The sequence below is a fragment of the Narcine bancroftii genome, chromosome 1, assembly GCF_036971445.1.
Source record: "Narcine bancroftii isolate sNarBan1 chromosome 1, sNarBan1.hap1, whole genome shotgun sequence".
NCBI classification, from domain to species: Eukaryota; Metazoa; Chordata; class Chondrichthyes; order Torpediniformes; family Narcinidae; genus Narcine; species Narcine bancroftii.
The window spans coordinates 456,826,038-456,852,717 of NC_091469.1; the positions used below are offsets into that span (position 1 = coordinate 456,826,038).

General features: G+C 39.3%; 1 protein-coding gene across 1 annotated transcript in view; it reads left to right on the forward strand.

Moving 5' to 3' along the window:
* The window catches only part of mrc1a (mannose receptor, C type 1a), a 186,345-nt gene that overhangs the window by 98,599 nt on the left and 61,066 nt on the right, over window positions 1-26,680 (forward strand). Inside the window, exons 11-18 of the mRNA XM_069914658.1 lie at window positions 42-193; window positions 2,674-2,873; window positions 7,632-7,759; window positions 8,567-8,651; window positions 15,160-15,301; window positions 19,086-19,127; window positions 22,544-22,704; window positions 22,790-22,854. Of these exons, the coding sequence (XP_069770759.1) occupies window positions 42-193; window positions 2,674-2,873; window positions 7,632-7,759; window positions 8,567-8,651; window positions 15,160-15,301; window positions 19,086-19,127; window positions 22,544-22,704; window positions 22,790-22,854 (975 nt within the window). The remainder of the gene's footprint in view (window positions 1-41; window positions 194-2,673; window positions 2,874-7,631; window positions 7,760-8,566; window positions 8,652-15,159; window positions 15,302-19,085; window positions 19,128-22,543; window positions 22,705-22,789; window positions 22,855-26,680) is intronic.

Genomic DNA, 26,680 nt, shown 5'->3' on the forward strand with positions numbered 1-26,680 from the left:
GACTATATTCTTTATTGGTTTAAAATATTTCTCCTTTACAGATTCGAACAAGCTTTCTTAACAAGCTTGATTGGTCTGGAACCTGAACCATATTTTTGGATTGGAATAAAATCTGATGAAAATAATGAAAGGACCTTCAAATCAGTGAACACAAAGCCAATATTATTTACACACTGGAACGTTAATATGCCAGGTTGGCAGTAAGAATCAAACTGCTAATATGGCATTCTGTGGACAGTTTATTTTTTTGCCATAATATAGAATAAAATAATGATGCTATTTTAAAAAAAAGTGTATATACACCTTCCATAACTCCTGGAAGCTTTGTATTTCTGAGTAGTGTTACCATTGCAAAGTGGCCTCCAATAGGCACACCTGACTCCCTACAAAGACCCATTATTCCTTCTGACATAAAAGGAGACCATTTGACCAGTGAATCTTTTCTCACCTGTAGGTCATATCTCATTTCTCTATTGTTTCCCTCTGTCTATATTTTCTCCATATTCTACCATCCATCAACACAAGAGGCCAATTAACTTACTCACCCACATGTCTTTGGGAAGAATCTTGAGTCTCTGGAGGAAACCCATGTGTTTACAGGGGTTTACGTCCTCTGATCACTTAGGAGAGCAAATGTTCCTTCCTCAGTAGGAAACTTTTGCTGTCGGTTGCCTATCACTTTAATTCTCCATCCCACTCTGATTTCTGTGGCCTCCTGCATTGTTCCAATGGGGCTCAAAATATAAGTTCAAGGAACAGCTCCTCAGCTTTTGTCTGGACAGGTTGTAGCTTCAAGGTCTCAAATTCAATTTTAAGTAACTTGTTCTTTCTTTCTCCAACAAAAACGGAACAAAGCTGGGGCGGCGCGGTTGGTGCAGTGGTTGGCACAATGTTGCTACAGGACCAGTGATTGGGACCGGGGTTAAATCCCACACTGTTTGTAAGGAGTTTATGCATTCTCCCTGTGTCTGCATGGGTTTTCCCCCGGGGGTTCTGGTTTCCTCCCATTGTTCAAAAATATACTGTAGGTTATAGGTCATTTGGGTGTAATTAGGCAGGCACAGGCTCATGGGCCGAACGGGCCTTTTAAAAATTAAATTTAATTTGACAAACACTCTGTCCTGATATAGGGTCTTGACCTGAAAATCGGCTTCACCCTTTTGCCTCCATAAATGCTGATTAACCCAAAGATTTCCTGAAGCATTAGTTCTAGATTCCTGCAACTGCACTCTCTTTCGTCCTTGTTCTTTCTTTCTGTTTGTATCAGGACTGAGACTTTTTTTTCAGCCATTCCCTCTCTTCCTTTCCAATTTTTTTCATCTATTCGGGCCCTGCTGAGCATGTCCCAGTAAACCAGACTGTACAGAATTATCCTGACAACAATAACAACAAACAATACATAAGACGAAGGATAAGTGACCTGTAAAAGCCATATTAATTCACAATTACAGTGAAATTCCCTTTGTTCCAACATGGCCATGCCCAAGTTTGACCCTGATACTTAGACCAATTGGTTTACACTCTCAATTCTAATTAAGTGTTTCAGACATAAAGTCTTTCCTGTTTCTCTTTCTGGGGATTCTGTCTATTTTGCCGAGTGCTTCAGCATTTTTTTGGTCAAAGGAGAAAATGCAAACTCCAAACAGACAGCATAGGCAATCAGGATTGAACATAGGCCACCGGAGCTCTAAGGAAGCAGCTCTACCAGCTCCAACACAAAGTCATAGTTGTCCTGACATGTCAGTAAGATACAAACACAAAGAATTAGGAGCAGAAACAGGCCAACAAACCCCTCAAGGCTTCACCACTATTCAATATGACATGGCTGATCCATCCTATCTGACCTCAACCCCTCTTCTGAGCAGTGCCCAATAACCTTCAGTTCCTCAAAGGACAGAGAATTCCAGAGGTTCACTGACTTCTGAGATAGAAAATTTCTCACAAAGAGATAACACTGGGAAGGAAATAGATGTGAATTTTCCGGCTCTTTTTCAAAGAGCACTCAACTGAGAGAATGGGAGACACCTTTGTTTATATCTCTAAATGTGTCACAATCCCACCTCATTCTGAGGTCAGGTTGCCACAATGTGAGCCACATTAACACTGGGCTGTCCCCAGGATCAAGTAAGTGTGGGTTTTGGACTCTGCAGAAATAAATTCTTATTTAACTTCAATTGAAATTAAAATTGAAAGTGGTGGCACAATAGACTGCAGATGATGGAATCTGGAGCAAAAAAACTAGCTGCTAGAGGAACATATCAGGTCAGGCAGCATCTGTGGAGGCAGGAGAATGATTAAGGTTTTGGTCGAGATCCTACATCAGTACCACCTTTGTCGCCACAGGTGTTGCCTGACCCGCTGATTTCCTCTAGCAGTTTACTTTCTGCTGCATCAAAATTGAAGAGTTGTAACAGCAAATGAGATCATTTTTTAACTAGCACAACAAGGTTAAAATTGTAGAATATATCCCCAATCTGGCTTTGTTTTGTTATATTTTTGCATGGACACTGCTACATGGATAAAAATGGTTCACACTTGTTATTGTGAGCTCCACTAACCTATCACTTCCTTTCAGTGGAATCCATGGGTTTGATTTGTTGGAAATTTTTTCCTTTTTTCTTTAACCTACTTGGCCTTTACTTGCAAGCATGACATTTGTTCTATCGTTTGCAGGGAGAAAAGTTGGATGTGTTGGCATGGCAACTGGAACTGCTGCTGGGCTATGGGATGTTTATAATTGTAAAACCAAGGCAAAATATATCTGCAAATCCTGGGCAGATGGTGTGACACCTTCTCCATTCATTCCATCAACTTTAGCTCCAACTTGTGCGCCAGAATGGAAAACATATGAAAACTCCAAATACTGCTACAAAGTGAGTCTGACGAAAAGTGTAACTTCTGCCCTTTTATAGATTTTACGCACTCTTAATGTAGAACTGTGCGCCATCTCCTTAAAAGTAATCTGTTGGCTGGGGGCAAGTTTTAAGTTCCCTTTACTGCAGGAACCAAGTAATGGAAGGAAGGAAAGGCAAGTAGATTGAAGTAGATGAATTAATTTCCCTTACTCTTGTGATTTTAAATTGGCTGAATATCAAAATTTTAACCATTAAGCACAATTTCTAGCCACAATATGACCTCCTGTTGACAGTTAGAAAGCTTCCGACCTACCGTTTTAGATAAGGACAAAGACTATTTCAAGCTTGGGAAAGGCATTTAGCATTTCACAAGTTCAGGTAGGGGATACAAGGCCTTGAGACTCCCATTGTGTTGATATTTTGATGGGAGACACAATGAACTCAGGGAAGCCAATCATGTAGAAAAAAACTACAAAACATATCTGTTTCAATATGGCAAAAATGAGGAGCAAAGCTGATCAAAGTAAATCACAAAAATATGTAGACATCATGGTTGAAGTAAAAGCACAAAATGGTGGAGAAGCTCAGCAGGTCAAACAGTGCCCTTTATGTATCAAAGATAAAGATACATCACCGATGTTTCGGGCTTGAGCCCATCAGCAAAGTATGAGAAAATGCCAGCAGATATGGGGATGGCAAAAGCAGGAAATGATAGGTGGAGAAAGAAGGGAGGGGACAGCAGCAATGAAGGGGAGGAGGTGCTGGGTGGGTGGAAGAACTGGAAAGACAGGAAAAGGGGAAGGGGAAAGAAAAGGCAAGCAGGTTTAGTGGAAAGCAGTAAAGTCAATGTTAAGGCCATCTGGCTGGAGAGTGCCCAGATGGAAAATAAGGTGTTGTTCTTCCAAACTGCAGGTGGTCTGGGTACGATAGCACACAAGGCCATGGACAGACATGTGAACACAGGCATGTGACTCAGAATTGAAATGGTTGGTCACTGGGAAGTCACTGTGGTTGTGAATGGAGAGGAGGTGCTGAGTGAAGCGATTTCCAAATCTGTGACTGGTCTCTCTGATGTAGAGAAGGCCACAAAGGGAGCATCAGATGCAGTAAATAAGTCCTCTGGATGTACAGGTGAAGTGTTGCTTCACTTGAAAGACCTGTTTGGGGCCCTGGACCATGGTGAGGGAGCAGGTGTGGTACAAGTGTTGCACCTCCTGTAGGCAGAGGAAAAGGTGCCGGAGGTGCAATGGGTGCACTGGGAAATCACAGAGGAAGCGGTCCCTGCAGAAGCTTGAGAGGTGAGGATAAGGAAAAAATGTGCCTGGTGGTGGGATTCTGTAGTAAGTGCTAGAAATTCTGGCAGGAGATGTGTTGGATGCAGAGGCTGGTGGGATGGTAGGTGAGAATGAGGAGGATGTTTGTTGCATCTGGGGGCAGAGGGGGCCAGGACAGATAAGTGGGAAATTGAAGAGATGTGGGTGAGGGCTGTGTTGATAGTGGTGGAGGAGAAGCCACATTTGTGGAAGAAAGTAGGCATTTTGGAAGATCTAGACTGGAAGATGTCATCTTGGGAACAGATGCAGCGGAGATGGAAAAATTGAGAGAAGGGGTTGGAATCCTTGCAGGGGACAGGGTGTGAGTATCACAATCTTTCTGAATGAATCTATCATAGAAAGTCATAGAAATGTACAGCAGGAAATATTGCCCTCAGCCCACCAAATCTATGCTGATCAACAAATATTCATTTACATAGAACAGTACAGCATAGAAACTGGTCCCTTGGCCCATGAGACTGCGCCTAAAACTCTGCTGCCTGCATTTCTTAAAAATCCCTCCATCATATCCATGTGTCCATTTGGAAGCCTCTTAAATGCTACTATTGTATTTGCTTCCACTACAATTCCTGGCAGCTCATTTCAAACATTAAAGACTCACTGTGTGAAAAATTATCCCCACACATCTCCCTTTACCTTGCTCCCCCTCCTCTAATGCAATGTCCTCTGGTGTGTGACACTTTAATCTTGGGGATAAGATTATGACTGTCGATCCGATTTTATAAACTTCTATCAGTTCTCCCCTCAGCCTCCTACACTCCAGAGTAAACAACCCAAGTTTGTTTAACCTCTCCTGTTGGGCAGAAGTCTGAAAACCCAGCACCTCTAGATTTAAAAACAGCTTGAACCTCCCCCTTACTACCCTATCTATATACTACTCTGAGACCACTAAAAGGTCTGTGTGCACTACTGGTAAAACATGAAAGTCTGCAGGCTCTGTGGTTGAAGAAAAAACACAATGTTGGAGAAACTTAGCAGGCCAAACAGTGTACTTTATGTAACAAATATAAAGATACATTATGCCAAAGTTTTGGGCTTGAGCCCGTCATCAAGGTATGGAAAAATGTCAGCCTGACATCTGCTCCCTTTGTGGCCTTCGCTACATCAGAGTCTGGATGCAGACTGGGTGATTGCTTTGCAGAGCATCCAGGGCTCCTTTTGTGATCTCTACATCAGAGAGACTGGGCACAGACTGGGAGATCACTTCAACAAGCACCTTTGCTCTGTCCGCACCTGTTTCCCAGTGGAAAACCATTTCAATTCTACATCCCACTCCCATACTCACAAGTTTGTCCATGGCCTCGAGTACTATCCCACCTGTAAATTGGAGGAACAACACTTTCTGTCCAGGAACTCTCCAGCCAGATGGCTTTAACATTGATTTCTCTGTTTTCTGCTAACAACCTTCCCTTTCCCCTTTCCCTTAGCTCTAAACCCCCTTCCCTCTCTTTTCACAGAGCCATCCCTCCTCCCCCTGCTTGCTGCTGTGCCCTCCTTCACCCATTATCTCCTGCCTTAGGGACTGTACTTCTCCTCCAACCTCTTCTCCCCCCCCTACCATTTTGTTCAGGCACCTGACAACATTTTTCCTTACCTTGATGAAGGGCTTAAGTCCAAAAATTTGGTGATGGATCTTTATCTTTGCTATATAAAGTACACCGTTTGCCCTGCTGAGTTTCTCCAGCATTGTGTTTTTACTGCCTGCAGTACTATCGGCATTTACTGAAGTTTTTTGTTGTACTAACACTAACTGTGAATATTTATTATCTCTCTAACTTTTATTATCCCTTCCATATTGAGTTAGTTCAATGCATATTTTGTAGTTTTCAATAAAAGCACCCGCAAGGCTGCAGTAACTATGAATTTCAGTGCCTACATACTTTGTATGAATGTGCCTAACAATAAACTTATTACATTATTAGCACCATCAGGATCAGGATCATCTAGGATCAGTGTAATTTTATCAAAAATCATTCATGCCCCAACAATTAAACCTTCATTCTCAGAGAAGGAAAATATTCAGTCTTTTTTTATAGAAATGTTGCTTTCATTATTTAAATTTCCCTTCTTTCTTTTTTTTTCTCTTAATTCAATCTTTTTATTTCTCTCCTTTCTTTCCTTTACTCTTTATAATTTGACTCTAATTCACTTACCACTTTTTCTGCTCTATTTCTTCACCTAATTATGTTTACAAGCGGCGTCGATTTCCAGCTATGAACACCCATGTTTTTTTTAATCCACCTAAGAAAGGTGATGGGAAATTACAAGCTGAGCATTACCTTCAGTGGAATGGTAAGTAGCAGCTGAGATCCCACAGAAGAGATCCTGTAGAAAGCAAAAGCACCAATCTTATGGGACATGTTAAATATGTAACCATCAATCCTTTGAAATTGCTTTGACCTCAGCTGCTCTACAGGGTTCATTTTAAACCATGTTTCAACTTGGAGCCTTGTGCTGAGTTCATTATCTCCATCAACGCCGGAGCATCACAGGGTTGTGTACTTTGCCCTCAGCTCTATCCACTTTACACCCGCTGTGACAAAAACACCATTATAATTAGACTGATGATTCCACAATGGTGAGTTGTATAAAAAGGGTCAATGAGTCAGCATTATAGGTGGGATATTGAAAACTTGGCTTGAGGGTGCACTAACAACAATATCAACAAAACCAAGGCGATGATTGTGGACTTTAGGAAAGGTAATCCAGGGGTATCCAATCCTGTGATGATTGGGAGATCAGAAGTAGAGAGGGCGAGCAAATTTAAATTCCTCAGAGGACTTTTACTGGACCTACAAACCAATGTAATTGTGAAGAAAGCATGGAAGCACTCCTACTTCCTCAGGAGTTTGCAGAGCTTTGGAATGTCAACATAAACCTTGGCAAACTTTGATGGATGTATAATGGAAAGTGTGCTAACCTGCTGCATCATAGCCTGGCATGGGGATATCAATATCTCTGAGTGGAAAGCACTGCAAATCGAAGTGAACACAGCCCAGTGCATCATATGCAAATCTCTCCTGCCATTAAGAACATCTGCATGGAATGCTGCCATCAGGAAAGAGGTGTAGGTGCTACAAGACTGGTACCACCAGGTTAAAGAATAGTTGCTCCCCTCCACCATCAGACTCCTCAACAACAAACTCAATCAGAGACTCTTTTAGGGACTCTTACTGCGCTCGTTATTACTGAATATTTATTTTTTTGTATTTGCGCAGTCAGATTGTTTACATTTCTCTCTTTTCAACACATTCCTTTCTTCTTGAGTACAGTTTTACAGTTACTGATCAAGAGAATTTCTGCCTGGCTAACAGGAGAAAAATCCTAGGGTTATATGTGATGTCGTGTATGTTCTCTGACAATAAATTTGAACTTTGAACTTATTGTGACCTTTAACTGCTTGGTGTCTGAAAGTTAATAAATTGTATATTTTCCCATCCAGATTTTCATAAAATCGCAACAGTACAAGAAGTCATGGTTTGAAGCCCGGGATTATTGCCGAAGCAGAGGAGCAGAACTTACTAGCATCCATAATGATGTTGAAAGTAACTTTATCTGGACACAACTTGTGTGTGTATTGACTGTTTTTCATTCCTCTCCAATGTTTTACCTAAAAGCAATCATTTAAGATTTCTTCAATATGTGTTAGAATGTTGTACTGGAATTCAGTTTTGCATTAGGGTCACAAAGTCAAACAGGGCAGAACAGACTCTTTGGCCCAGCTTGTCCATGTCAACGAATTTAGAATACTGACTGGTCCCGTTTATCAAGATTTGGCTCATTAGCTATGCCTTTCAAATGTATTCAGCCATAAAGAAGATGCAGCAAAGATATTATTGGCTTTGCTGATGTAATTAGTAAGGTATAATAATTGTGGAGTCAACAGTGAGAAGGATCATTGATTTACAGTTGTCTTGAAAAGAATGAAGATCTAGGTTCTGATAATTATCGGAGATTTGCCAGAGTCTGGAATGCCTCATGGCCAAATACTTGCTCAGGTTGAAGTGGTGAATGGATAAGTAACATACATTTTGGATTTGTCCAATAATATCTTGGGCAGAATAATGAAATGCTCCAGATTAAAGCTCATTTAGCAATTAAATGGTGATGGAAGAAAAATGTGGCAAAAAGAGGTTCTCCTCAGCATGGTCCCCGAAGATAGTCCATCAAATTGTGCTTCACAATCTCTCCCAGCCATTTTTGTGAGAACTCACAGGTAACTTCTCCATCAGAGGACAATGAGGCCTCACTGGCCGAATGATTCCACTTTCTTCAGGACAATTGTTTCAACGTTTCTGGCATTCCAGAACCAATTACATCAATCAAGTTCCAAGAAATTGCATAATATTATTCAATTGTTCTTTTTATTTCAAATAGGTCAATTCTAACTGATTCCCCTATCTGGATTGGACTGCATAGACCTGGCCCAAATTTGGGATTTATTTGGAGCGATGGCAGCCCAGTAAGTGTTTTGTTCTCATGAATAAATGTGTATAACTTGAAATAATTTCAGTCTCATTCTTCTAAATAAACCAACTTCCCACTTAAATCTTACATAATGAGAATTGTACTTGATTTCATTCAGTTGTAATGCTTTAGAATGCACTGTTTTCAGCTTCAGCTACTTAATAAGGACTTTTAAAGTGGTAACAAATCGTTGAAGGTTTCTAATTTTACTTATTGTTCACATTATGTGGCAATACTGGAGGATTCTATTTACAAGGCATTAACATATTATAGAAGAGCAAGGGTCTCCAATTGTACTTTTACACAGAGAGCAAGCTTCAAAAAGGATAGTGCTAACTGGCATCATACCCAACTATTGACATGCATCAACATTTCTTTGTTCCCCTCCCTTGAATTGAATGTAGTGGGGTGAGATCCCTGCCCACCTATTGAATCTGCCCCAAATCCCATTCAAGCAAATGTGATGTGAGAGCAGTTGTCTAAGACATTAAAAGCATAGGAAAAGGTTCCATATCATGTTGGGGAGAAAGCCCAAGGTAGGATCTGGCTACAGTTTGAAACCATGGTAGAAGACAATTACTTAAATTGTTTTTTTTAAATGTTTTATGTGTCAAAAGAGGGGAGGAGAAGGTAGCTGGGTTACAGTCAGCAGAGGGAAAGTGGATAGGAAGACAGGGTACCTATGGCTAATCCCCTCAGCAACATGTATATTCCTTTGGATACTGCTGAGGGGGATAACCTGGGCCAGACAGCAGTGGCTCTGAGCCTCAGAAGGGAAGGGTGAAGTCAAGTAGAGTGATAGTCATAGGGGACTCGTTAAGGGAACAGATAGAGGACCTAAGGATAGACAAAGATAGAAAGGATAGGCAAGTAAGTGTGACTCTGTTAGTAAGGAATAACATTAAATCAGAAGAAAGAGGTGACATAGGATCCGAGGATATAGAACCCATTATGGGTTAAGTCAAAAAATGGCAAGGGTAATTATAAACTGATGGCTGATATATACAGACCCCCAAACAGTAGCCGGAATGTGGACAATCAATTGCAACAGCAGATAGAAAAGTTGTGTCAGAAGGGCAATATTATGGTAGTCATGGGACATTTTAACTTGCAAATGGATTGGGAAAACTAGATTGGGACTGGATCTTGTAGAAGACTATGAGATTTTATTTTAGAGCAGTCCATGATGGGATCAGCTGGACTGGATGGGGTGTTGTGTATGTGTTATGCACCAGAGGTGATGAGAGAGCTTAGAGTAAAGGAACAATTAGGAGGCAGTGATCACAATATGATTGAGTTCAATTTTGAGATTTGACAAGGAGAAACTAAAATTAGATGAGTCAATATTTCAGTGGGGTAAAGGAATTACAGTGGCATGAGAGATGGTGGCCAAAGTAAATTGGAAGGAAGCACTAATAGATAAGATGGAAGGACAGCAAAGGATGAGTTTCTGCAAGAAATGGGGAAGGTGCAGGATAAATACATATCAAAAATGAAGAAATATTCTAATCCAAAAATATCACCACTGTGGCTGACAAAGGAAGTCAAAGCCAATGTGATAGCAAAAAAGACAAGACAAGGAGATGGCCAAGGAACTAGATGAGTATTTTACATCAGTGTTCACTGTGAAAGATACCAGGAGGGTATTAGGTGCCGAAGGGTATCAGTGAGTGCAGTTACTATTTCAAGGAAGCATGTGCACAGAAAGCCAAATTGTCTAAGGCTGGAGAACTCTCCTGGACCAGATGGATTGCATCCTTGGGTCCTGAAAGGATTAGTGGTAGAGATTGTGGAGACATTGGTAATAATCTTTCAGGGATCAATATGAAAAAGATGAAAGTCAATATTGCATTTTTACAAGATACTCATTTGACAGAGAAAGAAAATTTGAAATAAAAAAAAAGAAATGGGTGGGTCAAGTGGTATCTTCATCTTTTAATTCTAAAGCAAGAGATGTACTAATAGCATTACCAATAAAAATTCAAGATGTTAAAATAGATCCTGTGGGAAGATACGTCCTGATTCATTGTCAAATTTATTCTGAAATGTGAACACTTATGAGTATTTATGCACCAAATGTAGATGATGAAGATTTTATAAGGAATAGTTTTTTTTACATTTATCAGAGTCACATGAAAAAAATATTAATAGGAGGTGAATCTAATTGCTGCTTTGATCCTATATTGGATAAAGTAACTAAATTGGTAACAAAACCTAAAATGGCTAAAACTACATTTAGTTTGATGAAGGAATTCAATTTAATAGATATTTCGCCAAGATTGAATCCTAAGGTGAGAGACTATTCTTTTTATTCCCATAGACATGATCCTTATTTTTCTGATAGCAGCACAGTTACAGGGTATAATTAATTTTGTTGAATATAAATCTTGGATATTATCAGATCATTGTTCACTTTTCTCCCCATGGTATATATAATGCCAGTTCACCTTATAAGATAGAGATTTAACACTATGTAGTTTAAAAGGAGTGGATTTTTGTGATTTTTTTAGAAAACAAATTCAATATTTTCTGAATACAAATTCTACTTCAGTAGATAATAAATTTATATAGGGAACACTGAAAGCCTATTTAAGGGGACAAATAATAAGTTATTCACCCAAAATTAAGAAAGATTATATGAAAGAAACAAATCGATTGGAACAAGATATAGGAGAGTTGAAAAAAGAGTTGCAAAAGGAATCTTCTGTAGACAAGGTTGTCCACTGTCAGCAGCTTTATTTGTTTTAGCAATTGAACCCTTAGCTGAATTAATAAGACAGGATTCAAAGATAAATGGCATTAAAGTAAATTAGGAAAAATATAAAATAAGTTTGTTTGCAGATGATGTCTTGATTTATTTAACAAATCCGTTAATTTCTTTGCGACAACTTTAACTTAGATTAAAAGAATATGGAGAAGTACCTAGTTATAAAATCAATTCGGGATAAAAGTGAAATTATGGCCTTAATAAATGGGGATTATGCAAAATATAAGAAAGTAATTGATTTTAGATGGACAGATATGGGAATGAAATATAGTTATTTGATTGTAACTGGATTAAAAAAATACTTAAATTAAATTATTCTCCATTATTAAAAAGAATAGGAGAAGATTTGGAAAGATGGAATGTGTTACCTATTACTTTAATAGGTAGAGTAAATTGCATTAAGATAAATGTATTTCCTAAAATACAATATATTTTTCAATCGATTCCTATAGCAATTCCTCAAAACCTTGTTAAAGAATTAAATGCTTGTGTTAGAAAATGTTTATGGAAAGGAAAAATGGCAAGAGTTTCTTTGGATAAATTAATTTAGGGGGTTTGCAGCTCCCTAATTTTATGAATTATTATAGATCAGCCCAGTGGTGCTTTGTTAATGTAATGTAAGGTATGATTTAAATTAAATTCCATCTTGGGTGTATATAGAACTTAATAAAATAGGGGAACCAAACCCACAAGATTTTATTTATAAATGGAATTCAAGATTGTTAATAGCAAATAGAGAAACTCCCATATTGAAACATTTAATTGAGCTTTGGAATAAGGTTGATAAAGAGATTGTGGGAGGATGTTTATTGTCTAGAAAAACATCATTATTTTAAAATAGATTGATTCCATTTTCCAAGCAAAATCAATTTTTAAAGATTTGGTTTGGCAGTGTCAGGGAATTAAGAAGATTGAGGATAGTTTTGAAGCAGGGAAACTTATTTCTTTTAATAGAATGAAGGGGAAGTTCAAGGTACCTGAAAGCACTAGACTTAGTTATTAACAGGTTATGAAATTTTTATGTAAACATTTTGGTCAAAAGGCATTATTGCCAAGTAGAGACACAATTAGAATTATTGTTGAGATATAAATAAATTTATTTCAGTGACATGTAGGTTACTACAAAAGAAAACCTGAAAAGTAGGGGTTCATAAATCTAGACAAAGATGGGAAAAGTAGATTTGAATAAACAAATAAATGAACATGATTAGATTGAGTTATGTAGAGAAAATATGAAAAGTACAATAAATATGGGATATAGAATGGTGCAATATAATTTTATTTATTAGTTATAATTAACACCATATAAGTTAAAAAAAATTGAATCTTTTGGATTTATGTTTTAGATGTAGACAGGAAATTGGTACATTTTTGCATTCTACTTGGCAGTGTCCTAGAGTTAAACCATTTTGGTTAGAAATTGGCAATTTACTGGAACAAATAACAGGGATTAAATTCCCACAGGATCCAATGTTATTTTTATTGAGTGATATTAAGGATGTTAAACTAAATTGAAATTGTATCAAAAGAAGCTTGTTCAAATTGATTTAGCAATAGCAAGAAAAGGTATTGCCATAACTTGGAAATCTGATACAAATTTGGTTATAGGAAGATGGCGCTGAAGTTCGGAGTTGTATACCACTTATAATTTCTTGTATATTACTTATAATTTAAAAGATAAATACTATATGTTTTGGAAGATATGGTGCCCATATTTACAAAGTATGGGTGTGAACATTTAAATGAAACCCTGTCATTCGCTTTCTCCTTATGGTCTCAGTATGTTAAAAGAAACTTGAAAATAATAAGTACTCCTGTTGAGGGTCTTGTCCTCTTTTTTTCTTTTTCTTTGTTTTTCTTTTAGTAAGGAGATAGGGGGGAGGGTGTGTTATATGGGTGGGATTTCTTTTTTTAAAAAATTTTTATGTATGCCACATGTATCTGTATTTGATTTGTATTATTATTGATTATGTGAGTTCTTCGTGTTTTTAAATTTATAAATAAAATTTTAAAAAAGATTCTGGCATGGTCCTAGAGGACTGGAAAATCACAAATCTTACCCCACTATTCAAGAAGGGGGGACATGGGAGAGGCAGTAGAAAGTAAATTATAGACCGATTAGCCTAGTGGAATTAATTGTAAAGGATGAGGTTACAGAGTACTTGGAGACATATGATGGGAAAGGCCATGGCTTCCTTGAGGGAAAATCTTGCCTGACAGGCATATTGAAAATCTTTGAGGACATGACAAATAACCTTGGTGGGGATATGTATTTGGATTTTCAAAAGGAATTTGAAAAGGTGCCAAATATGAAAGTATTTAACAAAATAAGAGCCCATGGTACAATAGGAAACATACTTGAGAGATAGAGCATTGGCTGATTGGCAGGAAACAGAGTTGGAATTCAAGAATCATATTCTGATTGGCTCATGCTGTCTACAGGTGTCAGTGTTGCGATGTTTCTTTTTATATTGTATGTAAATTAATTGGAATATGGAATGAATGGCTTCATAGCCAAGTTTGCAGATGATATATAGGTAGTTGGAGGAGAAGGTAGTGTAGAGGAAACATTGAGGCTGATATTGCCTGTCTTTGTTGGAATTTATGAGAATGAGGGAAGATTTCATTGCAAAATTTTGAATTTTGAAAGGCATGGACAGAGTAAATGCAGAAAGGTTGTTTCCATGGTGGGAGAGTCTGGGACAAGGGGACACAACTTCAGGATTAAAGAGTATCTACTTAGAACAGAGATACATAGGAATTTTTTCAGCCAGATGGTGGCAAATCTATGTATTTGTGGCCACAGATGGTTGTTGAGACCAGGTCATTGGGTGTATTTAAGGCAGAGATTGATAGGTTCTTGTTTAGCTAGGGTGTCAAAGGTGTCAAAGGTCAAAGGCTGGACAGTGGAGCTGAGTGGGAAAATGGATCAGCTCATGATTGAATGGCAGGCCAGACAGGATGGACTAAATAGCCAATTTCTGCTCCTAGGTCTTGAGTCATGGTCTTCTGGTATTCAAGCATTTAATGATTGATTCTCAAAGGGAAACAGGGTTTGACATGTTAACTTCTCAAAAGTCCATGATAACTCTAGATGCTAAAGCATGAATATCAAAAGAATAGTTATATGATAGCAGTGCTGTGTTGAATCTGGCTACCATGTGCAACCTTCACTAATCAGCCAAAGTTTTTGTGGCTCACAGCATGGTCTGAGGTTTGTCCCTAGTTCTGCCCCATTTTTAGAGTTTTGGGTCATGGACATTCAGATAATGAATTGAAATCTCCAATTTTTTAAAGTCCTAATTTAATTTCAGCAAGGTGTAATTCATTACATTTTGTTGACAAATCACGTTTTCTTTCCATATTTAAGCAATATTTAAAATATTCATTTTTGCTGAGGTACAGCTCAACTCAAAGGAGTTTCAACAACACTACCCTAAATCTCCCATTTTACCTTTCAAATTGTTGCTCATTCAAAGCATTGTTCAAAAGACTTACATTATTTTCCCCTATTTAGTGTTCAACCCACTGCACCCAAAGCAAGTAATTGTGAGTTCCCTTATTTAAACAAATCTCATCTTGGCATATATGTTTGTTTAATTTAGTCTTCATGTGGAAATTTTCTGTCTTTTCATTTGCAACAATTCAGGCTCTCTCATCGTTCCCGTCTACCTAACATTTACTCTTTCTTTGTTCCCATCTAATTCAAACTCTTGAAACTGTCTTTCTTCTACAGGTGGACTTTGAGAACTGGAACGCTGGTGAGCCCAACAATCACCATGGGATTGAGAACTGCGGAGAAGTAAGGAAAAGTAATTTGCGGTGGAATGACTTGTATTGTGAAAACTTGCATAACTGGATTTGCAAGATTAAAAAAGGCAAGGATTAAAGAAAGCATTCTCAAAATTTTAGCTTGTAAAATGGGATTCAGTTTAAAATTTGTTCTGTGATTGCTATACTGGGATCCAGGAGAGAAATGATGAACTGAATTATCGCTGTGTTGAAACAATTCTAAAATGAAGAGAAAAAACAATGATGAATAAAGGCCCTTCTTGGGAATTAAACTTGGCGACTTTCAAGAGACAATTAAACAAATGCTTTTTACATTTCTGTATGTGTCCTAATGAGTATTGGGGGAGCTGACCCATGGTCCATGCCCTGTTGCTCCATCCACAGGCTCCAGAATGTCGAGCAGTAAATGGATAATTAGCACAGTGATCATTCCCATCAGTGAATTAAAAATAATGTTGAGGTATTTGGATGGAGAATTTGTATTTATAAGAGGACTACAACTTTTGTGCCATTTTCATTTTTTTTAATAAAAAAAGCATTTCTGAGTGACTGATCCTTGGTCTGCAGTCCTAAACGTGCTACATAGCAGAAGCAGTCTATCTAAAATTCAGCTCCGTTAACTTATAATTGTTATTAGTTGTTTATCATGGTTACTGCAGCTACTTCCCGCAGCAAATATTAATTTGAGACATGTCACCAACTCCCGAGTACACAGTAATTATGGTCCATATTTGTTCGTGAGATTCACTTTGGAGATGGTCTCTGTAACCAAAATTTCATTCCTAACTCAAACCTTTGATATTTAATGCCACCTGGATTTTGTGTTCAAACAAAAATATACTTGAAAAGGTATTCTTCACCAAAATCCATTCCAACGAGACAGCGAATGTGCTCAAGAAATAAAACACAAGTCTGCAGACACCGTGGTTGAAGTTAAAACACAACACTGTACTTTATATAGTACAGATAAAGACACATATGCAATGCTTTGGGTTTGAGCCCTTTATCGAGGTGTGAAAAAATTTCAGTGGGCGCCCAAACAAAATGGTGGGGGAGAGAGGAAGTGGGGGCAGCATGGTCCCAAGGGCAGGAGGTAATAGGTGGATAAGGGAGGGAGGGAACACTAGCAAGCAAGGGGAGATGGTGAAGGGCAGGAGGAAAGAAGACAAAGTGAAAAGGAAAGGAGGGAAAATGTAGGGAATGCTAGCACAAACCGAAGAAGTCGATGTTAATGACATCCAGATGGAAAATCAAGTGTTGTTCCTCCAATTTACAGGTGATCTTGATGGGATAGTACATGAAGCCATGGATGGACATGTGAGCATGGGAGTGGGTCGCAGAATTGAAGTGGTTGGCCAATGGGAGATATTTGTCACTGATGCGGACAGACCAATGGTCTTCTGCGAAGTGATCTCCCAGTCTGCGCCCAGTCTCTCAGATGTAGTGAAACCTCAAAGGGAGCAATGGATGCAGTAAATAACTCCTGCAGATACACAAGTGATGTGTTTCTTCAGTTGAAAGGACTGTTTGGGGCACCAAATGGTGGTGAGAGAGGAGATGTGAGTGTAAATGTGACACCTTCTGTGACCACAGGGGAAGGTGCTGGGGGACGATTGATGGGGAGGGATGAGAGGACGAGGGAATCACAGAGGGAATGTTCCCTATGGAAGTGGAGAGGGGAGGAGAGGGAAAAATGTTTCTTGTAGTGGGATCAAGTTGTGGGTAGTGGAAATTATGGAGGATAAAGTGTTGGATGCAGAGGCTAGTGAGGTGGCATGTAAGAAAAATGGGAATCCTGTCTTTGTTGCATCTGGTGGCAAAGGGAGACAGGGCAGATAAGCAGAAAATAGAGGAGACATGGGTAAGGGCTGAGTTGATGTGGTGGAGGGGAAGCCATGTTTGTGGAAGAAGGTGGACATTTCAGATGATCTGGACTGGAAGACATCATGTTGGGAACAGATGCAGCGAAGAGGGAGAAATTGCGAGAAGGGAACGAGGTGTGAAGAAGTGTTGCTGAGGCAGTTGTAGGAGTTCATGAGTTTGTAAAATATGCTTTCTGGTCTCACTCTTAATAACTTCTCCTTTGACATCCCACTTTCTTCAAATCAAAGGAGGAATGATGGGCACCCTGCAATGGTCCCTGCTATCCTTGTCTGTTTATGAACTTGTGGAGCAATTCATGTTGCAAGCATACACAGGCATGGCCCCTCAACTCTTCTTCTGTTATATTGCTGACTACACTAGGGCAACCTCATGCACCCATGATAGTCTCATCAACTTCATTCACTTCCAACTTCCCCCCCCAATCTCAAATTCATCTGGTCCATCTTCGGCAACACCCTCCCCTTTCTTGGTCTCTCTGTCTCCATCTTGGGAGGGAAAGCGTTCTACAAACATCTCCTTCTGCATAAAAGACTTATACAAAAGATGAGGATGCATGGGATTGGGGGTGATGTATTTGCCTGGATAGAGGACTGGTTAATTTGAAGAAACCAGTGAGTTTTGGTGCAAGGGTGTTTTTCTGGTTGGCAATCATTGGTGAGCGGGTGCCGCTGGAATCGGTGCCGGGCCCGCCACTGTTTACAGTAGACGTAAATGATCTGGAACTGAGGGTTGTATATCTAAGTTTTCTGATGACTCTAAATTGAGGGGAAAAGCAAATTGTGCAGAGTCTGCAGAGAGATATAGATAGGTTAAGTGAGTGGGCAAGTGAGTGATGTAGTACAATGTTGGCAAATGTGAGGTTATCTATTTTTGAAGGAAGAATGGCAAGAATTTGCAGCATACTGATGTCCAGAAAGACTTGGGAGTGTTGATGCATGAACCACTAAAAGTTGGTTTGAGGGCCCAGCAGGCTACCAAGAAGGCAAATGGAATGTTGGTACTCATTACAAGAGCAGGGGCATTATGCTGCATCTACAGTTCTGCATGCAGTTCTGGTCTCCTTACTGAGGGAGGATGTACTGGCTTTGGAAGATTGAGAGGGGATCTTGCAGAAATGTATAAGATTGTGAAAGGCATAGAATAGATTGAGGTAGATAAGTTGTTTCCATTGTTGGGAGAGACCAAAACTAGGGATCATATCCTCAAGATTCAGGGTAATAGATTTATGACAAAGATGAGGAGGAACTGCTTTCCCCAGATGGTGGTGAATCTATGGAATTTGCTGCCCATTGAAGCAGTGGAGGCGACTTCAGTAAATATATTCAAGACAAGGTTGGATAGATTTCTACATAGCAAGGGAATTGATGGATATGTGAAAGAGGCAGGTAGGTGGATATGAAGCTATCAACAGATCAGCCATGATCACATTGAACGGCAGACCAGGCTTGATGGGCCAGATGGTCTGTTCCTCCTCCTATTTCTCAGGAAAACTGAAGGAGTACCAGCTGAATCTGAGGAGGAGGGGTGATAAAGTGTTGTAGACTTAACTGACGAGAGAGAGAGAGAGAGAGAGAGAGAGAGAGAGAGAGAGAGAGAGAGAGAGAGAGAGATAGACAGAGAGAGAGAGAGAGAGAGAGAGAGAGAGAGAGCAGGTTACCAATTTAAATTATGTGAAGAAGGAAGACCATTCATAAATGAAATGGAAGGATTGATTGTGATGGAGTATATAAAAGTCTGCAACTGCTTCACGACAGGAAATTTATCAATAGATTTCATTTTCAACAAAAGTTAATCAGTTAAATCCTATAGCATAGTATAATGATCCAGTTTGAACCTGCAAAAACTTAAGAGTTTATTACTCTATTTATCTAATGGATAAAGATGCCAAATGGCAGAAAATAAAACTGTCTCTATTATATGCCCAGAGTTCTGTTAATTAAGAATTTTAATATTACATGTTAATAATGTAATACTTTTATTTCCTAGGCAAAACTGTGAAGCCTGAACTGAAAACTGAAATTTTGGGAAGTGAGTAAACATTTGTTTAAATAGTCATTTTTATTGTCGTAGGGTTATACTGTCAATGGCGCAGAAACAAGCCCTTTGACCATCATGTTTATGCTGATCATAAAATACTCTTCTATATTTATATAATTTACCCACACTTGGTCCATAGTCTTCTCTGTTTTAATGATTCAAGTGTTCATCCACAGTAGATGCTCTTAAATATTCTGGGAATAATCTGACTCCATCATCTCCTCAGATTGCAAACACCCTCTGGGTACCAGAATTCCATCTCACATTATCTCTATAAATGTTCCTCCTTGTCTTAAACCTAAGCCATTTAGTTTTATGTATCTCTACAATGGGAGAAAGTGTTGCTCCATCTACTAGAGGTTTGCCCCTTGCAACTTACATACCTTTATGAGATTTTTCCTGGGCCTCCTCTGCCAAAACCCAACCTATCCAGTCTCTCTTTATAACTGAGGCCCTCCATCCAAAGCAGCCACTTGATGAATCTGCTCTGCCCTCTCCACACTGCAATCATAAGCTACCTATAGTGGGGTGACCAGAACTCTGCACAGTACTCCAACTCTGACCAAACACTGTTTTATAAAAGTTGTTCCATGACCTTCCTGCTCTTATATTCTAGTGAAGCAAGGGAAGGACATTATCAGATTATCCACCATTAAAATCACTTTCAGGAGGTTCTAGTACATTCATTCCAAGCCCCTTTGACTTCTCAGTAATACTAATACATGCATTCATTGTTTATATCTTATCATTAGTAGTCCTTTGAAAATGCATCATCTCGAATTTATCAGAATTAAATCCAATCTGCTATTGCTCTGTTCATTTTACCAACTGATCCATTTCATTATGTTGTCTAAGACTACCCATCTCACTACATCTCACAGCAGCACCATTAATTTTGTATCATCTGGATACTTACTAATCACACCTCCTGGATTCATATCTAAGTTGTAAACATATCTAATGAATAACAATGGTATGCCTCTGGTCACAGGCTCCCAATTACAACAAACCTCCACCGTCTCTTGGTATCAAACCAATTTCCCAATTGATTCCATCAACTGTAACCTTCTTGACCATGTGGGATCCTGTCAAATACCCTATTGAAGTCAGTGTCATCACATCTACTGTACTGGCCTCATCAACACAATATTTTCACAGAGGTGAGGTGGAGATAGTAGTCTATAGTTCAGGGTTCAGTCCTGACCTCTGCCATTATGTGTGTGGAGTTGGCATTTTCTCTCTATAGGTCTGTGCATTTCTTCTAGGTGCTCAAGTTTTCTCCTTCTTCCCTAAGATCGAAGTTCAGATTCAAATGTTCAAATTTATTGTCAGAGTACATACATGACATCACATACAATCCTATGAATCTTTTTCCTGCAGGTCCGGCAGAATTTCTACTAATCAGTGACCATAGACTGTACTCAAGAAAAAAGATAGGCATAGAAATGCAAAGAAAGACATTTAAACAAACTGACTGTGGAATACAGAATTAATGAAATAATGTGTAAAGTGAGAGTTCTTAAATGAGTCAGAATGAGATTGTTAGGAGTCTGACGGTGGAGGGGTAGCAACTGTTCCTTTACCTGGTGGCATGATTCTTGTGGTAACTATACCTCTTTTCTGATGGTGGCAGTGAGAACAGAGCAGATCCTGGGTGGTGTGGATCCTTGATGATTGCAGCCACTCTCTGGCAGCAGCATTCCCTGTAGATGCTCTCGGTGGTGGGGAGAGTTTTGCCTATGATATCCTGAGCTATGTCCACTACCTTTTGCAGGCTTTCCACCCAGAGGTATTTGTGTCCCCATACCAGCCTGTGATGCAGGTGGTCAGTACACTTTTAACTACATATCTGCAGAAGTTTGCCGAGGATTTTGATGTCATATCAAATCTCTGCAAAATCCTGAGAAAGTAGAGGCGCTGACATGGTTTCTTCACAATGATGTCATATGTTGGGTCCAGGAAAGTTCCTCTGAGAGAGCAACTCCCAGGAATTTAAATTTGCTCACCTCTCTACCTTTGATCCCCCAGTGATCACTGGATTGTACTCCACTGGTTTTTCTTTCCTAAAGTCTACAATTAGCTCCTAAGTCTTGATGACATTGACTGGGATGTTGTTGCTAGTACACCATTTAGCCAAGTTTTCAATCATTTAAGACAAATACTTGAATAGACAAGGCACAGAATGAAATGGATCCAATGAAGGCGAAGAGGATCTGAGTGGATGGATAAAATGGTCTATATAGAGGTAGTGGGCCCTATAGGTAGTGGGCCCACTTCTATCCTACTTCACCAATTGCTATTGCAATTGTTGCCCATCGACTTAACATTGAAATTGAAATCAGTCCAACAAAGCAAAATTTACTGATCATCATCACCGAGAAAAAAAAATACTTTTGAATGTAAGAATAGGAAATAGGAGGAGGAGTTGGCTCTTAGGCCTGTCGAGCCTGCTCTAGCATTCAACAAGAACATAGCTAATCTAGCCATAGACTCAGCTCCACTTACTGGATTTCTCCTATAATTCCTCTGGTATGCCACTATCTACCTTCCTATGTCTTAAATTTCATTAATGAGGCTGCCCTACTGCTTCCTTGGTCAGGAAGTACCAAAATCCAAATGTATGATATTCAAAATATTAATAAAATGACTGAGGATCTTTTGTTTTTTATTTTCATCTTTGACTCACATGAATATTTTAGCCTTTATTTAATTTCCTGAGTCAATGATTTCAATGCAGTTTGTTTTTCCTTTTGTTTACTTCCTGATCAGTCGAACCCGAGTCTTCAGTCCAATTGAATGAATCTCACTTTTAGTTCTCCTGCCAACAATCATCATGGATACTTTATAGAGACACCCATTGGATTAGACAAACATCTAGCACAAATCTCAGGACAAGCCCGTTCCACTTACTGGTGATGGCAGCCGCTTCGATAATAGCTTTTAAGATGCTTCTAGGTTGATTCATGAATATGCAGGGAGAGAGGGATGTGAATCATACACAAGCAGTAGAGTTTCAGTTTTAATCTGGCATCTATTGTTGCAGACAAGTGGGCTGAAGAGCTGTGACGTACTGCTCTATGAAACAGCATTTGATTCAAAGGGATTCAGATAAAGATTCGGAATGAAAAATGCTCATCGGAAATTGTTTGATATTCAGGTCAATTTGCTTTGATTGTATTATTTCAGGTCATAGTCTTAAAATGTCTGTCACTGATCGTGCAGTAGAGATAATGGATGACTTAAGGCAAACGGAGGCATCATTAATATTTTCAGAATGCTTTACCATCTCCCTAAAAGTTTTGTTTATTATAGTTCATCTGTCATTCTTGTTATCTATACCAATGTGAATTAATAAGGATCCGCATTTTATTGTGAACTAATACCTTTTTGTGGATGGTGACCAACAGCTTTAACAACTGAAGATGGCTGGATAATAAATGGTGAATCTCAGTATTACATTAGTCGAGACGAAATGTCATGGGATGAAGCCAGGCAATTTTGCAAGAAAGGGTTTGGTGACCTTGCTATAATCAGCACCTCTTCGGAAAGAATATTTTTGTGGAAAATGGTAATATAAACATTCTCTTGAAAATCTCACTCATGGTTTGAATCATATTTTGGATGTTGTTGAATTAACTGACATATCATTACAGGTTTTGAAATATCCCAACAATCAATATTTTATTGGTTTACTTGTGAGTCTTGACAAAACCATAAAGTAAGTAAATATTTTGATCATTGACTTTGACTCTAATATTTCACTCTTTGGGTTTAATGTCTTTAATTTCTTTCATCACTTTGTGGCACTCCCTTGTGTCACATTATCTTCGGTAGATTAATGCAGTCAGCACCCACTCTGGGATGAATTAGCTTCTCATTGTTTTGGTATTGGATCTCCTCAATGGCAACAGTGACAAGGAAGTTTATTCACATTGCCACGTGGAAGATGCACGAGATAGGGGTAGTGACCGTACAATTAATTGCTTCAGCTTCTCTCCTGAATGTTAATGATACCTCAAGGTTGTGAAATACAGCCAGTTGACATTCAGGATAATAGAATTGGCATCTATGCTCCTGGACTGGAGGGGCCATTGTTCGTACCACTACCTATAATTTAACTTATGCAATCAAGGATTAAATACATCACCAGCTGCACAATTACCTGCTAAACTAGAATGGACTCAGATTCAATTCTGAATTATTTTCTTTGAAACCAGGCCAATCATACTAATATCAGTGGTGAGAAAGTTATGGGACAACATTGCTAATAATAATACTAACCTGTTCTGGCATCATCCAATCAAGTTCTCAATTCCCATTCTGTATGCATCGTTTCTAGTTTTTTGGCCAACAATGGAGAATTTGCAGATTAAGTTGGAGTTGTTCCTGGCTATGCCAAGTAATAGAGTAGAGATACTAAGCATGCAGCCTTGGGGTGTGTGCATGACATTATTCAAATTCCTTTTGGAATTTGGAGATGAATGGATGAATAACATGGATTTGTTAAAGGAAAATCGACTGACCAATCTCATTGGGTTCTTTAATGAAGTAACAGTGAGAGGGAATGAAATTAAAACTGTAAATATAGACTTACAAAAGGAATTTGAATAATGTCACACACACACCCCAAGGTTGCATGCTTAGTACCTCTATTCTATTACTTGGCATAGCCAGGAACAACTTCAACTTAATCTGCAAATTCTCCATTGTTGGCCGAAAAACTAGAAACAATGTATACAGGATGGGAATTGAGAACTTGATTGGGTGATGCCAGAACAGCAATCTTACTCCCAAATGTCACCAAGACCAAGGGGCTGATTGTTGATTTTTGGAAGAAGAACCTGCGCATCTGTGTTCATTGATGGGACTGAGGTGAAGAAAGTCAGAACCTTCACATTCCTGGGAGTCCATATTTCAGAAGACTTTTCATGGAGAAGCACATCAAGACACTCCAACACTTCTACTTTTAAGGAGACTGAGGAAATTTAGCATGCCTATCAGGCTTGAAGGGCCAAGATGGCCTGTTTCCAAGCCATAAACTGTTATATGGCTTCTACACGTGAACAGTGGGAAGTATACTGACAAGCTGCATCACATCTGGATTTTGAATTCAACTGCCCAGGATCTCAGAATGTTTCAGAAGGTAAAAAGCTCAGCCAGATCTGTCACAGGCTCTGACCTTCCATCAATTGCAGTTATCTATGCTTGACACTACCTCAAGAAGGCAGCCAACATCATAAAGGGCCCCTACCAAAGCTGGTCGCAATCTCTTCTCATTGCTACCTTTGGGCAGAAGGCATAGAGCCTGAAAACTAACAGCTCCCTGTTCAACAACAGTTTCTTTCCAACAGCTATCAGGCTCTTGAACCACCTCTTGGTTTACTGATCATGGGTTGCCTCCACTATCGCAAATCACTAATTTTATTTATATTGAAATGTATTTATTGTCCTTTTTAATTTTATTTGTTTACTATTATAGTTTTCCTTTCCACGCACCTGTTTGGCTGCAGAAAGTAAGAATTCCAGTGCATATGTACTTTGTACAATGTGTATGACAATAAATTTGATGATCATTATCATTAACTCAAAATGCAGTTGGTGAAAGGGTAGGTGGTGGAGAATGGTGATGACTTAAAGATGGGGCAGTTTCTGATTTGGGCATGTTTGACAATCCCAGTTCAAATTGTGACCAAAAGTGTACAGATTTTCAATTTGAAAGTGTTTTAACTTTCTAGTTCCCACTCACTCATTTGCACAAAGATGAATGCAAAATCCCCCATAATTCAATGAATTAAAAAACAGTTTTAAGTTATTGATATATCCCAGTGGTTTTCAAACTGCCCCTTAAACTCACATTCCACCTTTAGCAATCCCTATGCCATAAGTCCTCTGTGATAGGTAAGGGATTACTTAAGATGGTATGTGAATAGGAAGGGAAGGTTGAGAACCACTGCTCTAGACCCAATTGTTACTGAAATATTTTGCTTGAGAAAAATTGTCATTGGCCCATTTCCTTTGGAGTTATGAAGTCAATTAGGTGCCATTAAAACAGTGGTTTTCAAACTTTTTCTTTCCGCTCACATCTTCTTCTTTGGCTTGGCTTCGCGGATGAAGATTTATGGAGGGGGTAAAAAGTCCACGTCAGCTGCAGGCTCGTTTGTGTCTGACAAGTCCGATGCGGGACAGGCAGACACGATTGCAGCGGTTGCAAGGGAAAATTGGTTGGTTGGGGTTGGGTGTTGGGTTTTTCCTCCTTTGCCTTTTGTCAGTGAGGTGGGCTCTGCAGTCTTCTTCAAAGGAGGTTGCTGCCCGCCAAACTGTGAGGCGCCAAGGTGCACGGCTTGAGGCGTTATCAGCCCACTGGCGGTGGTCAATGTGGCAGGCACCAAGAGATTTCTTTAGGCAGTCCTTGTACCTTTTCTTTGGTGCACCTCTGTCACGGTGGCCAGTGGAGAGCTCGCCATATAACACGATCTTGGGAAGGCGATGGTCCTCCATTCTGGAGACGTGACCCATCCAGCGCAGCTGGATCTTCAGCAGCGTGGACTCGATGCTGTCGACCTCTGCCATCTCGAGTACTTCGACGTTAGGGGTGTAAGCGCTCCAATGGATGTTGAGGATGGAGCGGAGACAACGCTGGTGGAAGCGTTCTAGGAGCCGTAGGTGGTGCCGGTAGAGGACCCATGATTCGGAGCCAAACAGGAGTGTGGGTATGACAATGACTCTGTATACGCTTATCTTTGTTATCCGCTCACATACCACCTTAAGTAATCACACACCACCTATAGCATAGGGATTACTTAAGGTGGAATGTGAGTTTAGGGGGGCAATTTGAAAACCTCTGCTTTAGTACCTAAATATCTATTAACTTTGGATTTGAATAATCGCAGCAATAACCCTCTGGGTTGGAAAATATCTTTTCATTTTAGCTCTAACTGGTCAAACCCTTTTCTTGAAATTATGGCGCTGGTTCCAGAGCCATTAATCACATGTGACTGCTTGCCAGCACCCATCCTGCCAAGTCTTCAAAGAATTATGCAGTCTTCAATAACATTACTTCCTTTATTTTCCAAATTAAAGTTATGTTAACTATAGCTTATTGTCTAACATTTTGGGTTGCCACATTGAAGTAGGATGTGGTAGCAATATTAAGAATGTATAAAAAATTCACCAGGATGTTGGAATGGAGGATTTCATTATAGGGAGAGATTGCATTCTTAATGCAATATAGAGAGCTGTGGACTGTGGCGTATATGGTTTATAAAATTATGAAGGTCACAGATTAGACAGATGATCAACCTTTTTTTCCCCATGGCAATAGAGTTTAGAACTAAGAGAGGAAAGATTTAAAGGAGAATTAAGGGGTAAGTTTCTCATAGAGAAAGTAATGATTATCGGAACAAGCTGCCAGCAGAGGAGGTGGAAGAAGATAGGAATATAATGCTGTAAAGGCATTTGAACAGCTACTTAAGAAGGAAAGGCATTGAGAGATATAGGCCTTATGCAGGCAAGTGGGGATGAGCATTAACAAGCATCATGTCCAT